Source organism: Zootermopsis nevadensis, unplaced genomic scaffold (genome assembly GCF_977971745.1).
Source record: "Zootermopsis nevadensis isolate Lab colony 2312 unplaced genomic scaffold, Znev_1.0 Znev_ptg000012l, whole genome shotgun sequence".
NCBI lineage: Eukaryota > Metazoa > Arthropoda > Insecta > Blattodea > Termopsidae > Zootermopsis > Zootermopsis nevadensis.
This window is the reverse complement of record NW_028259144.1, coordinates 12,731,829-12,746,313: the sequence shown is the minus strand read 5'-3', so window position 1 is coordinate 12,746,313 and position 14,485 is coordinate 12,731,829. Positions and strand designations below refer to the sequence as shown.

General features: G+C 38.8%; 1 protein-coding gene across 2 annotated transcripts in view; it reads left to right on the top strand.

Moving 5' to 3' along the window:
* Positions 1 to 14,485, top strand: part of LOC110838022 (uncharacterized) — an 85,453-nt gene that overhangs the window by 8,366 nt on the left and 62,602 nt on the right. Inside the window, exon 2 of one of the 2 annotated variants that reach the window (XM_087347957.1) lies at positions 6,943 to 7,000. The exons of the other annotated variant lie outside the window; for it this stretch is intronic. Coding sequence (XP_087204083.1) covers positions 6,943 to 7,000 — 58 coding nt within the window. The remainder of the gene's footprint in view (positions 1 to 6,942; positions 7,001 to 14,485) is intronic. 2 annotated transcript variants of the gene reach the window in all.

The following is a 14,485-nucleotide window of genomic DNA, read 5'->3' as shown; positions in this document are numbered from 1 at the left end:
ACAGGAGACCGCTCTCGGACCAGTAGTGTCTCGCGACGGGCTCAGGCAGCACGTGTGTTGTTGAGTAAAATAATGGCAGAAATTAAATTTACTGATGACCAAGATGAGCAACTGGTAGAATTAGTAGCAGTAAGCCGACCACTGACCACCGACAGAAAGATCCTTCTTCACGTCTGGTTTTGAATATTTAACTCATAGGTTTTCTTTGTTTCTTTCGCAACAAATAACACAGCAACACATCATCATCATCTTCTTCTTCTTCTTCTTCTTCTTCTTCGAGTAACCTTTTTAGAAGCATTTTTGTACTCATTTTTCCAATATGTGCACGTATGTCCCAACAAAACAAAGAAAACAAACACTTTGCCGCATGTCTCGGTCGTCACCTCAAAAGTGTGTGGCGACAAGCTGCGATGTGTCCGTCTCCCGTCTCTGTCGCCTGCCTCGGTCGCTTGTCTCTGGTGCGTGCAGCCAAATTGTACCTTTACACAGGTGACTTCCGAGGATCCAGTCACATCAGAACCCTGAAGATGGGGACAGAGTTTGTTCCCTAAACGTCGGTTTACTACGGTAACCATTTAACGCGGCTGATTGCCCGAGACGATTTTATTGAATATAACAGTGTTACCACCCTTGGTATAGGATCAGAATGGTCATCGACTCGGAAAACAAGAGAATAAATTACTTTTGTCAGCTGTTATATGAACTTGAAGTTAAGTACGTTAAGCCCATTGAACCATTATTACCCTAGTCTGTTTGTTTTTGGGTTTAGAGGCTAATATATTGCATCCTGAAATAAGATCCAGAAACGTGTCAATTCTATTTGAAATCAGGAAAAACTGGCAAAGAAAGAGAAGGGATGCATTATTTTGCGTTTTGCTAAGACGGCTGATAAAAATGTCTGTAGTATTTATCTGATAATTTTAATGTTATCAAGTACATGCAACATTTTATCCAACATTCTCGTTTATATGATTCATCCGTGCGTGGAAAAAAACAACAAAATATTTGGATTATCAGTGTGGATTCTGACATGACACATCAATGTCTGGTCATATGTTATGTATCCGTCAGGTTCTGTAGCAAAAATTGGAGTAAAATGGAACAGTGCGTAAGCTACTGAAGGACTTCAACTAAGTCTATAATATACTTAGGTGAGAAATTTGTGTCACGTTTTGAGCCGTGCACCCCGACTCTCTGATTCCGGCATGAACACCCTTTTCGGGCCATCATCTGCCTTTCCCCTGCAACTCCTTTCCGGAAATATTTCCTCCCTCACCCCACTTATTTTCGCCAGCGATCGGTAAGGAATTGAAGAGTGGGATTTTATTCGTAGCTGGGACATAAAATTAGCATCACCTGGGAGTGCCTCGTCACGATGGGCTTCTTGTTTGGTGTTCATGTTTTTGTTTGGTTTATTCAGTTCATACACAGCTGGTCTGTCGTGTTTTTTCTGGGTTTTTGTGTAAAAAGTCGCTTTACCCGGGGACGATATTAGAGCGAGGGAACTGTGTGCCCTACTGGGTCAGTTTCCTATCCACCTAATTTGACGTCTCTCTCCGGTTGACCCTGAAGTCACACCTTTACAGTCCTCTTGCTCAAGAAAAATAAGTTGTACTAGCTGCCAGTTCGTATCGAATTTTCCCTGTTTAACTGCATCAGGCAGGCATCTATGTTTGAGGCCCATCGTTGTTCCAGCAATCCTGTGATTAGGCGGAGTTATTTCAACGAATTGTAAGACACTTCCAGTTTCTACAACACAACGCTTTGCTTCACTTTTACAGGTGTGACTTGTTGAACGAACTAGACATATATTGGCCATAGAGGCCCTACTGAGTGACCGATAAGGGAACCAGACCATGTATTATTTTGTTGACGTCTCATGAAAGAGGAAAACTGTCTCTACAGCATTTGGAAGACGTTATAAGGGAAATATTTACGTTCATTACACAGAGATGTGTCAAATGACATGTAAACAGTTTACTCACCATAGACGTCGCAAGTCTGAACAATTTTTAAAATGGTACAGGTAACCAAATTCAACTTTGCTGCGGCTGCCATGAAAATACGAAAAAAGGGAACACACTTGCCATGAAAAATCTTAACTTGACTTAAAACTGTAAAGTTATTTTCGCTCCCCCGTGTGTAACCATAGAAAATGCACATATGACGCTATAATAATAGTTAATATATCATCAATAAACTAAAATAATGCTTATAATCGCCATGTTACTATTTTTAGTTTTCGTAAAATATGATCCTCATGGTAGATAAAAAAAATCAAATGGTGAAGATATTTTAATCCAGAAAATTGAACCTATATGTTTCTCTGAAACATTGGTAACAACATAGAATACTACAAGACGTCACAACCCAGAAGACGACAAATGAATCAGCATTAAGTTTTGTCCCAAAAGAACCGAAATTCGCTGCCGAGTGGTTAGTATTCCTGTACCTTGTTCTGGTGATAAATGAAAAAACCAGGTCATCAATAATACCAGAAACAAAAGTTGGCATTTAAGCGCAATATAGAATCAGATTTTAGATTTGCGTAATGTGAAGGAGTCAGCCATACCGAAATAGAGAAAGGCGAAGAAAATCTTTCACTGAATGCATGGGATTTGCAAAAATGAGTTCGGAAAATTTCAGTCTCCTGTAATATGGGCTTACATGACGCATTCACATTGTGTGTGTTTCTGAACGGCTTCGTGCATTGTGTGTGCTCTTCAGTCATCATTTCCTCTCCATAGGAATATCGTTAGGCCTAAATAAATCTGCAGTTATTATACTAGCCCGAGTCTAAATATTAGAGTTCAGAATCATTGTTTTATGTCGCTCCGTTCCATATAAACCGTGTTTTGAAATTTAAAGGTAAAGAATTGTCGTAAAACACAGAACCATAACACGTTTTTAAATCCCCAATGTTGTATGGGATTTATTTGTGTATTCTTATTCTAATAGTAGTAATTTCTGCCCTAACTCGGTAACTTGGTTCTTCAAAGTCCCATGCTATAGAAAAATCACGTTTCGGTTTTAAACTATTGATTCTATATGAATAATTCTATGTACATCGCATCTATGTAGTACTTTATGTCCAGCTCCCACAGTGCAATCGCTTCAAATTGAAAATTGGCCCGCGTTATGAAAGTTTTTTTTTCTAAAACATCCATCGCGTTACTCTCAAATAATTTAATAAAAGCAAAAGTTATATATAGTATTATTTTGTTGCTTTTACGGATTTGTGTAAGTACATTCACGTGTAAATACATATTGATGGCGAACAGACTTTTATGGCAGAAGTTTATTGTCTGTACTTCGGAGTTGTTTTGTATTTAGATCTGGCCTGGCCTTTGAAATACGCAGAAATATAAAATGATTTAATGAAACTAAAGCAATAACGTATGAAAAAAAGTTATCCTGCTAAGAATATGTTCGCAGATAAGTGAAATAAATGTACAAAGGGAAGAAATCACGTTTGGAAACTTGGCGTAGTTGTGTCATGGAGACGCAATGGAACTGGTATGTAACTGGGGCGAGGAGAATGAAAAGAAATAAAATTGTGTTAGGAAAACTTCGTTGACAGCAGACACAATACGTAGTAAGAGATGGGAGGATGATATTTTGGATCGACTTCAAAAATCACAGAATAGGCTGCAAAGACGATTGTCTATTATTTTAGCCTTGGTGACCCTATAAATTGTACAGTAAGACAGAAAGTCTGTCAATCGATCAGTTAAGATCTTAATGTTGTATTGAAGGGTCAAATTTAGGATATAACTGAGAATTGTTTAGTGACCGTCTCCAGTAACAAATTTGAATGCATGCCGCACATTACACAAGACGTACGTTAAAAGACAGTACCGGCCAAGTTCATAACCCCAGCTGTTCAATAGACGAGTAAGCAATCGCAGACAGCCAATAAGAGTGGCTCACCAGATCGTGTAGGAGGCTAACAGCTCTTCCCAGTGAATAAATACGAAATATTGTACATAGCCTTCGGGCTTTGACGGATACTTTGTAACTACCGAAGTTGTGGAAAATACACACGGTGGTTGATCTGTGAGGTTTGATACAGGGACCAGTGCAGGTCTGCTGCGAACGATAATGGACCTTTTAATTCCGTGAAAGGCAAGAATTCATGACTAGCTGACTTATTTTATTACGTTCTGAAGCATTCTCTATCACAGTGTGAACGTAGAAAGCTGGGAAAGTGGGCTTGAATCCTATTCTAGACACGAATGTCCTATCTGCGATTTCCTGCACTGTGCTGTCCTGTAGGAACAACAACCAACGCCCCCCACCCATCCCCGTCTAAGGATTGCTACCAAATGTCGAAAAAAAAGTTCTCAATTCTGGCAGAAAACTTATTCTGAAGAGTGACGAAAGGAACACATGCGCAAGAAAGAGTCTGCTTCATAGAGTTAGTCTGTTTAATTCTTGAATACGACCTTCTATCAGAAACAGCTTTAAAAGGGAATTTTACGATGATAAATTGTAACAACTGAATATTCAGGGACCTTAACAACAAAAGCACAAATTGATCTGGAAGGAAATGCGACGAACTGGACTTGATTATTCATGTCCATGCTGGCAGTTGTTAGCACTGTTGAACTTAGATTACTCTTCGAACATTGTTAATATTAATTTCCTTAAGTTTTCCCCAGTTAAGTCAGTTAGTTAGTTAGATATATACATAGATCGTGAATTCAGTAGTTTTCTGCATTAATTAGTATGGCTGTGACGTTGACGATAATTAAATATCTCGTTTCATCATACACCGTTCATTGTATGGAGAAATTCTATCCGTTCAAGAGCAGAAACCTCTCTTGTCTCCTCACTCATATATGTGCTTTTATATGGTTGGCCCAGACCATGGGTTTCGTATTGTTTTCTTAGATATCGAAACCTTGTACACTGAAGATGGAAGCTCATGCGAGCATGATTGCGGTGCAAGCGTATGGCTTGAGCTGCCCCTTCTTATAGTTCGTACAACTCAGATACTGAGATTACGGATTATTCTCAGATTAAACTGAACACGTGTGAGATTGTGGGTAGCCGCATGGTCGAAAGACGTTCGACCATGGGTCGCTCGAGAGCTTGCAGTGGCAATGCCAATCAGTATAGAATCATGTTCGCACTCTTTCATGCATTAGTCATTTCCTCTTAGGATACATGCAAAGTAAAACGGGCTGCCGTTTCTACGCCATCCGGGTTATATTTCATCATTCGAATGTTTTTTTTGTTTTTTTTGTTTTTGTGTTCACATCCAAAGCCACAATATGGCGGATATTTTGGAATCCGATTAAAACGTCTGCTGTGATCACATGATAACGAATATGATTAGGTTTTGTTGGTTTTCTGTTTTTTTTCTGGATTTGGGCTTTTATTTCTCTGGATTTAGTCCCTCCACATCCATTTCTCTTCATCACTGCAGCGTATAAAGTCATAATCAATATCCTTTGCTACGTACAGCCATTGTGACTGTAATTGTTCCTTTTTAACCCTTTCTACACCTTCCATGTGATAATCGGCTTATATATTAATCAAATGTCTGCTTCAGTAATGTATCCGATTTTATTTACTTCTATCTACGTAGTGTAAGATTTCTATCTTCTGGGTTGTTGCGTTGTGTAGTCTGGTCGATGTTTACCAACGTTTCAGAGGTCATACTGCCTCCGTCATCAGGGTGATGAGTATGAAGATTTCTGTCTTCTGGGTTGTTGCGTTGTGTAGTCTGGTCGATGTTTACCAACGTTTCAAAGGTCATACTGCCTCCATCATCAGGGCGATGAGTATGAAGATTTCTGTCTTCTGGGTTGTTGCGCTGTATAGTCTTGTCGATGTTTACCAACGTTTCAGAGGTCATACTGCCTCCGTCATCAGGGAGATGAATATGAAGATTTCTGTCTTCTGGGTTGTTGCGCTGTGTAGTCTGGTCGATGTTTACCAACGTTTCAGAGGTCATACTGCCTCCATCATCAGGGCGATGACTATGAAGATTTCTGTCTTATGGGTTGTTGCACTGTGTAGTCTTGTCGATGTTTACCAACGTTTCAGAGGTCATACTGCCTCCATCATCAGGGCGATGAGTATGAAGATTTCTGTCTTCTGGGTTGTTGCGCTGTTTAGTCTGGTAGATGTTTACCAACGTTTCAGAGGTCATACTGCCTCCGTCATCATCACCCTAATGACGGAGGCAGCATGACCCCTGAAACGTTGGTAAACATCTACCATACTACACAGCGCAACAGAGTTGTTGCGCTGTGTTTCATGGTAGTACTCACCGCTGTGAAAACCTCAAATCATACATTCTATCTAGTTTTTTGCTTTAAATTTTCTTCCACATTTCTGTAAGGATATTTTCGAATCGCTGTGGTATATTCTTCATGTTTCTCAAGAACAACAACGTGAGGATTTATTATGCATTTTTATTTTTACGTATCACGTTATGTCTAGTTGTAGGAAGCTCCCGGGCTACGAACTAGAACTTAAATTCAAGAGAGTTGCATGTATTCTCAAATCCACAAACACGAAACTTTTCTCAGCTATAAATTTCAGTTTATCTCCTTTCGTAACACAGCGTCTTTGTAAGTATAAGTGTTGTTAGTATATACTTCAAATAGAGGAATATTACGCTGATAGTTGTTTATTGGTATAAGGGAAGAAAAGTGGCTTGTTCTTTTTTACACTTGTAAAATTTACAGATTCATATTTAAAGCGCAGCAAACAATAAAAAGAATTATTTTACTGAAGTCTTTGCAATATTTGAAGTATTTAAATTTTATGCGTATGATTACTATTGAATATAGACCCATTATTTAATTTATAACTCTTAAATACAAATTATAATTTAAAAATAAGTATTTTTTGGTTCACTCATAGTTCTGCCTACCTAGATTTGTGTCTTAACCCACAGTACTTAAGATGTCAATATGTTGCTTTCAGGAATGGACAACTGACAAAGATTTTCTGGAGATCAAACGCAGGCACCAAAGCAGCAGAGGTCAAATATATTGGTAGCTTTCACGAGGTTTTAATATTTTTTCTCTTCAACTCCACAGTACCACTGCATTAATAGCAACGCCAGGTTTTGAATAATGAGACGGATCGTTACAATTTGGTGCTGTCCACCTCCCCTGTCTGCCCCAGAATAAATCAAACCTCTGCACAGAGGGAGAGAGAGACATGTCTCTCTCTACCTCTCAATCCCCAGGCTACCGGATGCTAACTCTTTCAATAAGCGTGACAACGGAAATAAACGGAAGCAGGAGCGTTAGGGGAAAGCATCAGAATCCGATTGTTCATCTCCATGACAACGACTCAGTCTGTCTCTCCTCTTTCGATCCTCTTTTTCCGTCTACACGCTTGTGCTTCTTTCCCCTTCCTCTTCTTTTGTTTTTCAACTCCACGTTCAACGACAAAAAATATATAAGCTACTGCATGTGAAAAAAAATATTTTAATATAATTGCAAGCATCGAAATTACATACGACACAACAAGCAAGTTCTGGCAAGCAAAGCAAATTTCAATATGGCTGTGATTCGTTACTTTTAATTAAAGTTGATTGCATGATAATCAGCGGAGCTGTTTCTCGGGCCGTCCAGACTCTGCGACTGAGTGTGGGAGAGCCTGTGAGTAGACAGACGAGTGTGGGCGAGCCTGTGAGTAGACAGACGAGTGTGGGCGTGCATGTGAGCTGGTTGTGAGCAATGAGTCAGAATGTGAGCTGGAATGGCTGCATGGTTGCTCCAGTGACGTTCTGGGTGGGTTAGTAGAATGCGACACTCTATCTTTGATAAAAATGGGTGGCCAGATAGAAAGTTGGTTAGCGACTGTGAGCATTGATAGTAGGGCTTAGAGCGCCCTGAACAGTTGGCAAGTTTGTAAATGTGTCTACAAGCAACTGGGAGCAAATGGACACACACAGAATCCCTTCTTGACAGACTGTAAGAATATTGTCGTCGGGGCGAAAATGTGCGTCTGAGGAACGGCAGGAGTAATGGAACAGACGGTGGGGGGAGATACTTTTAATATTATCGTCTCATACATTTGATTTCTGCTGGTGCACGTTTTAACACAGATCTTCAATACCTTGTAGCGATATTGTGTTCAAAATTGTCCATTTTCTGAGGTATATTTGATAAGCACAAAGTTTGGACAGTAGAGACCACTCCTGTGCCCAGATCTTTGGATGTCATTATACATTAATGTATTTTAATGTTTATTCTAAGATTAGTGGAGATGATTGTTATCGAACCTTTGACATTTTAAAATGTTATTCTACTTCGCCAAACGCCGGAAAGGCCCGATATTTATTTCGATTTTTTATCTGTGGATGTACAGTCCTTGATGGGCCCTTACTTGATCTATTGAGACATTTGGCAGGACTCTTTGTACGAGCGATAACCCTGTCGCAAGGCTTCTACATACAAAGGACAGCACAACACAGAAAGACGCGAACAAACATCCATTCTAACCCGCGGTCTAAATGTTCAAACGAACAAGTCCCACGCCCCAGACCGCGCGATCTCTTCTTAAATCTAATTTTATATTTCTACGGGTGAAACCTATCTGTGAAAAGGGACATCGAAAAAATAGAATGGTTTTCTTTTTTAATTGCTATATTTCCCTAGGGTGACTGCACTTTTCGGCGAAACATAAAGCAACTAAAGGAAAGCATCTTGCACAAAAATTAGAAACTGGTAAATTTCTTAATTAGCAAGTGACTACATTTTTAATTTATCTGTTGTTTAATGACGGTGTCCGTAACATGTCATATATAGCGTCGAATGTTAGGATTATTAATGAATAATGGAATAATGGCCGTGGCCTAATTTAAGGTACTTTAACAGTATATTCCTAAAGGGACTGTAGAGAAATAACGCGAATAGGCTCAGTCAGAAGACCCGGTTTCCGGGCCGATATTTTAAATCTGACAACTCCCGAATACGAAGCACGAGTACTAATCACTCGACAGCGACGTTAAGTGTTCCAAATGTTGATAGGCCTTCAGATAGAACATGTAATCACCAGTACCAACCGAAATCTTAGTTGGTGAAACGTCACAGACCTATGCTAATTATACGACATTCATGATCATGACTGAACGAGTGAGGCAGTCACAATTAACACATTCAGAGACTACATACTCAAATTGACGTACAGCCTCATACTTTGCTTCTTTATTATATATTCTTTTGCTGTTACGACTGTCACTGTTTTGGAATTACGTCTGGCATGTGATTCGATCGTAGTGGATCAAACGGGTTTCATAGTTGAGTCCTGACGGAATGTGAATTATTCACACTGACTGTCAGTTTCTACTACTTTAAAGGTATAAAATACAACTGAATGCAGTTTTTAGCTACACTTACTATTTGTGTTGAATAAGTTAACCATTTAAAGCAAAGTGGTAATTATATGTATCACCTGCTTTAACATTCAACAATCTGCATTTTTCCTGCAGAATGTATTTATGTGTCTTGTATAGTTCTCGTAATTGACGGCGATTATAACAGATATTCGTTGTTTTCTTTGGGGTAGGAACTGGTTTTGCAGACGATATGTAAACGAGTTTCGTGCTTCAGAGGGTTAAGAATCCGAGAGCAGTAAACTTGCACGTTTGTTGCCAACCAAAGGTACATAAATTTTATAATACAAGTTTCAATTCTTTTACATATTACATTCAAACTGTCATTCGAAAGTCATTGCCACGAAATCAACACACAGGATACATCATTTTACAGTATTCTATATTTTAAGCCACAGTATTAATTTATTAAAACGCGCACGGTGCACGTTCGTCGGAAATCAAAACACAGTTACAGTGCTATAAAAAATTGGAGAACGTCCTGTATTGATTTTATGTGGGGGATTCAAGTTTCTATTACGTGTATAAATTTTTAACATATCGCAGCTAAAGAGGATTAGGACACACTTTGCGTTCAAGCATTACGTGAAAAGCAGTAAAGTTCTTTTTATTTCCCATACTGCTCGTTGTTACATTTCGCTGTGTCCTTCTCAACGTTGATGTGGAACTAACTAGCAGACTAAGTAACCTAACTAACAATGATCCGGATCAGTTTCCTTCCGCCCGCCGTCGACAACAGTAATTTTGACTCGACCCGATACATGACGTACACAACGGGACGAAAGAGCTGATAGTCGTTTATTTATGATTTCATGCGCGGCTGTGTTTGCTCCTATTTTACTCTCACACGCACTGCTCGTACTCTGCATAAAATAGAGAAATGTTATTTTGGACAACAGAACTGAGTCGAGCGTGCTTACGACGTGTCATATCAACCTTTCATTCCTCCTGACCTGAGTTCTTAAGATAAGTGACGCCGACGTCAACTAACACTGACACGTATCGTTAAGCATCTGCTGAAACCTGAAAGATTCTCATCGACAACACAAGGCCTTTCACTGGAAGCTGTAATGTCCCCATCATCACAAACTGCACATCTAACAATATCGGAAAGTGTCTTTCATACCGGAATACTTATAATATCATTATGCGTTCTTTGAAATGTGCATTTAGATGTATTAAATCCGCCATGTCCAGCGAAATAAATTTACATGTTTTGAAAATTTAAAATTTTCTAAAACTGTGTCCGGTGACCGTGGTGTCCACGACACAGGAGCCTCGGGACCAGGACAGATCCACCGTGCCATTCAGCGAGACTCCAACGTGCTGGAGCACCACAGTGTAAAGACCTCACCCATTGTCCTGTCCGCAGCAAAGCATCCTCCAACGAATGTGGTAAACGTCTTCGGAGAAATCGCAGGTTCTGGGGTCAATACGTTTCCCTGGTAATATACAAGGACCTGTTAGATGTTCTATAATTCCAGCCCACAAGCTTGACATTGGTTATGTGTTTGTGTGGATTTTCCTCCACCTACGAATGCCAATTGTGAATATCCATAATTCCATCTCCTGCAAAGCTCCACTTTCCCTTAACTAGAAACAAAAGATGCGATTGCAGAACTCTCGGCACACAGATGAAACAACCATTGGCAGAAGAAAAGTCGGGAAATTGTGTCAGCTGGTGTAATGCCTCAGCCCGTTGCATATTGTGTGGACAGGGCTGCTGCCCACGTAGTGTTCGACACAAAAAAACATGTGGTACTCTGTCATGCAGAAATGTTTCTGCTGCTTAAACTGGGATTCCTCCCGTGATGTTCAAGATACATTCTTGTACAGCTGGTATGAGTACATTCCGCGGACGAACAACATGACCATTTTTCGACTTAGTTTTTTTTTCCACGAATTATCTGATCAATACAAAGGGACGTTCTGCGATTTAGTACTCGATAATTATGATACTTTTCTGCACATTGCGTCACTGCCGTTGCGTAATTTCCCCTGCATTCAGCCCGCAAAAGGTGAACGTCCGCGTCTTTAATGAATGTGCATTCTACTGTTATTTCAGAAGCGACTCAAGCACTTCAGGCTCTGTCTTACGATTAACAGTGTTAATATCGACATTCGATACAATTTTAAAGAGGATAAAACGAAAAATACAGATATAAATAGATTATTTGCTTCGTAAATCACACTGATTGAACCAGCTTTGGAACATAATATGCTCTTCAACTTTTACAATTTGCAAATGTTTACAGAAGGTATTCCTCACCTATGTTCACTGGAACATTTACGGAAAATAATTTTTAAACACATATTAGGGCATGACCAAGAGAAAATTCTTTCGTTTCGATGTATCGTTTTCATTCATTGAACGTTGGTAATATTTGAGTGTGGATAGGTGAGGTTACTTTTTATCGTGAAATGTAAATTAATCTAATGATGTCTACATAAACCAGTTTAGTAATGTCGTTTCAAGGAACTCCTTAATCTGATATCAACAAGAAGACCCAAATGGACTTTTGATTTGTGTTTATATACTGGCAAAATAATGGTGGTTTTGAAATACATTTCACGACGTTAGGGGTGTTTATCTGCACAAAACTTCTTAAAATATAAGTGTAGACATAGGTACTTGGAAGCTTCTTTCTCGAGTCGTGTTCCATTTGAGACCAGAACTGCCTAGCGGTGTTTGTGTGGCCATCTTAAAAATACTGTCTGTGATAAAAGCTGTTTATTTTGCAGGGAATCACAAAAGAGAGCAGAAGACGGTGAGACTTAATTCGTAATACTCATGGAGTGTTTGATCGCGTCCTTAATGAGACGTGCAGTCAGTTATGTGGAAGTACGTCAACATTGACCATTGTTTGTAATTTGTTATTATCGAAACATTTATATGTAAGGTTGGAAACAGCGATTTGTTAATAAAAACTTTCCTGTGGACAGGATTACACTTCACTTTTCTTCTCCTTTTAAAATAAAATGGGTCGCGCCTGAAAGCAGAAGCGTCCAAAGACCCATGTTTACATAGATTTTTGTATTTTTCTTTGTATAGAACACGACCTTCAGTGTTACCGTGTGAAAAATTCTGAAAAGACTTTAGATTCTTCAGTTCACGTCTCCATGAAGACCATAAGTTCACAGTATATCACAAAAATGTATTTGTTCATGCCTCCTGATAATTTCAGCGTGTTTATCAAGAAAATAATATTATCGACTCTGTATGTAGTGGCATTAATCACCCCATTTTACTCGTGAAATTAACGAATATATTGTATAAAACTCTGAATTAACTATAAAATGCTTCTCTGTATCTTCGAAGTATGTACAATGTACACTCAAGTAAGTTTTAACATGTTCATCAAGACTTTTCAGAACGCCTTCATTGATGTGATGGTCATCATTTCTTCTTGATCGCAAAATTCCTCTAGAAATGTATAATGGACCTGTGTAATGTGTATGGTCAGTTAGTGGCAGACTTTCTCAAAACGTTTCTGTAATTAGCAAGGCTGAGCTTGGAAGTTGTTTCTGGAATGGCAGCTCGGATACTGAACACATTTGCAGAGTTTAATCCCATGTTCTTCGTATTTTTCTTGTCGTTGCTGTTTGTTTGTTTGTTATTGTTACAATATTTTTGTGAACGAATTGCTGTATGTAGCAAGTGACATAATCACGTTGTTGATGTTAGGATGGGAGGAGTGGGGAGGGAGAGACGCGCCTCAGTCCTCTTTTGTCAATTTGCATTTTGGTACACGCGCCGGTAGAGGTGTTTTTCCATTCAGAATAGCATTTATCTAAAGCAAATAATGAGCTGTATATTACATGCCTGTAGCTGCTGTTATGTCCTGTTTGATACGAGATTGTGTTTGCTAATCCGAACAAGATGAGATTTTTATCCTGACAAAGGGGGACCGACAGTTTCCAATTTTTGTTTTCACATAGGAGCAACATGGCCACCATGTTGTAGAAATATTATATCCTGGGCATAGTTTTACCCTGAAGCTCATGCTCTGGTCTTTGAAATAACAGGTCAGCCTCGTTTATTGAATGCTAAGCCCTGTATTCTCTTACATCATACAAGCAGATTGTGTTCAGTTTAATTTTGGTGTTGCTTATCGCCTGTAGGGATGTAGGAATTATAGTTTCAAGAATGTGTGCACCAAGATTAAGCCGCATTACGTAACTTAGTCCATGGTACAGTGTTTTCTTTCAGCAGGTTACAATCTGAATATAAAGATTTATTTTATTATAGAAACCAACACGTAATTTCTATAACCAAACCAATAAGAATCCATGTCAGATTTTAGCAATATTCTCCAAGATCATTTTCAAAATTACCACCCTTCTTAATCTTAGGTCTTCTAAGAAGACTTCCTGCAAACATTTTGTATTTGTTTTATGTTTTTGCCGTGTCTGTTACATATCGCATCCACTCTATCTCCTTTTCATTCGCTGTAACAATATTTCAGTAAGACACGTGAAAATACGCCATGAAATTCGTGAAAAATACAAAGTATTTTCGAATTCTTTTTAAATTGAAACGTAACTTTCGCTTGTGGTTCGTTAATTTAAATGTACTGTGGTGATTTTGGCTTCAGAATTACATATAGTGTCACTGACGACATTCAGATAAAACTCACTAAATGTGTATTAATTTGAAGCATCCTGAATAGAAAATCTTATCATGTGGGTTGGAAACTAATTATATTTGGTAATTTAAAGTGGCTAGAATCCATAAGAACTTGATTTATTAGTTGTGTTGCATTGAACTAGTTCTGTTGTGTATCTGTACGGTGGTTAGAAAAACAAGTTAGGCATGTTTATTCACGACAAGCACAAAGATGAAGACACGCTGTTGCCGAAACATTTCGCTACCTAAATAATTTAACGTATGTATAAGTAACATTTTTGTGCAGCTGGAAAGTAAATAGTACAAAGCCATAATTTACCAAATATTTCTGTTTTCTGAAGGAACGCTAAAATTATGTTCGTTCAGTAACACTTCATCTTTCATCCCTTCGTAAAACTAGAGTAAGATACATCGAAACTGTCCGTGTCATTAAACAGTATATCTGTGGTTCTGGGCCAAATACAGAGAATGCGCAGTCTATGGAGTGGGCT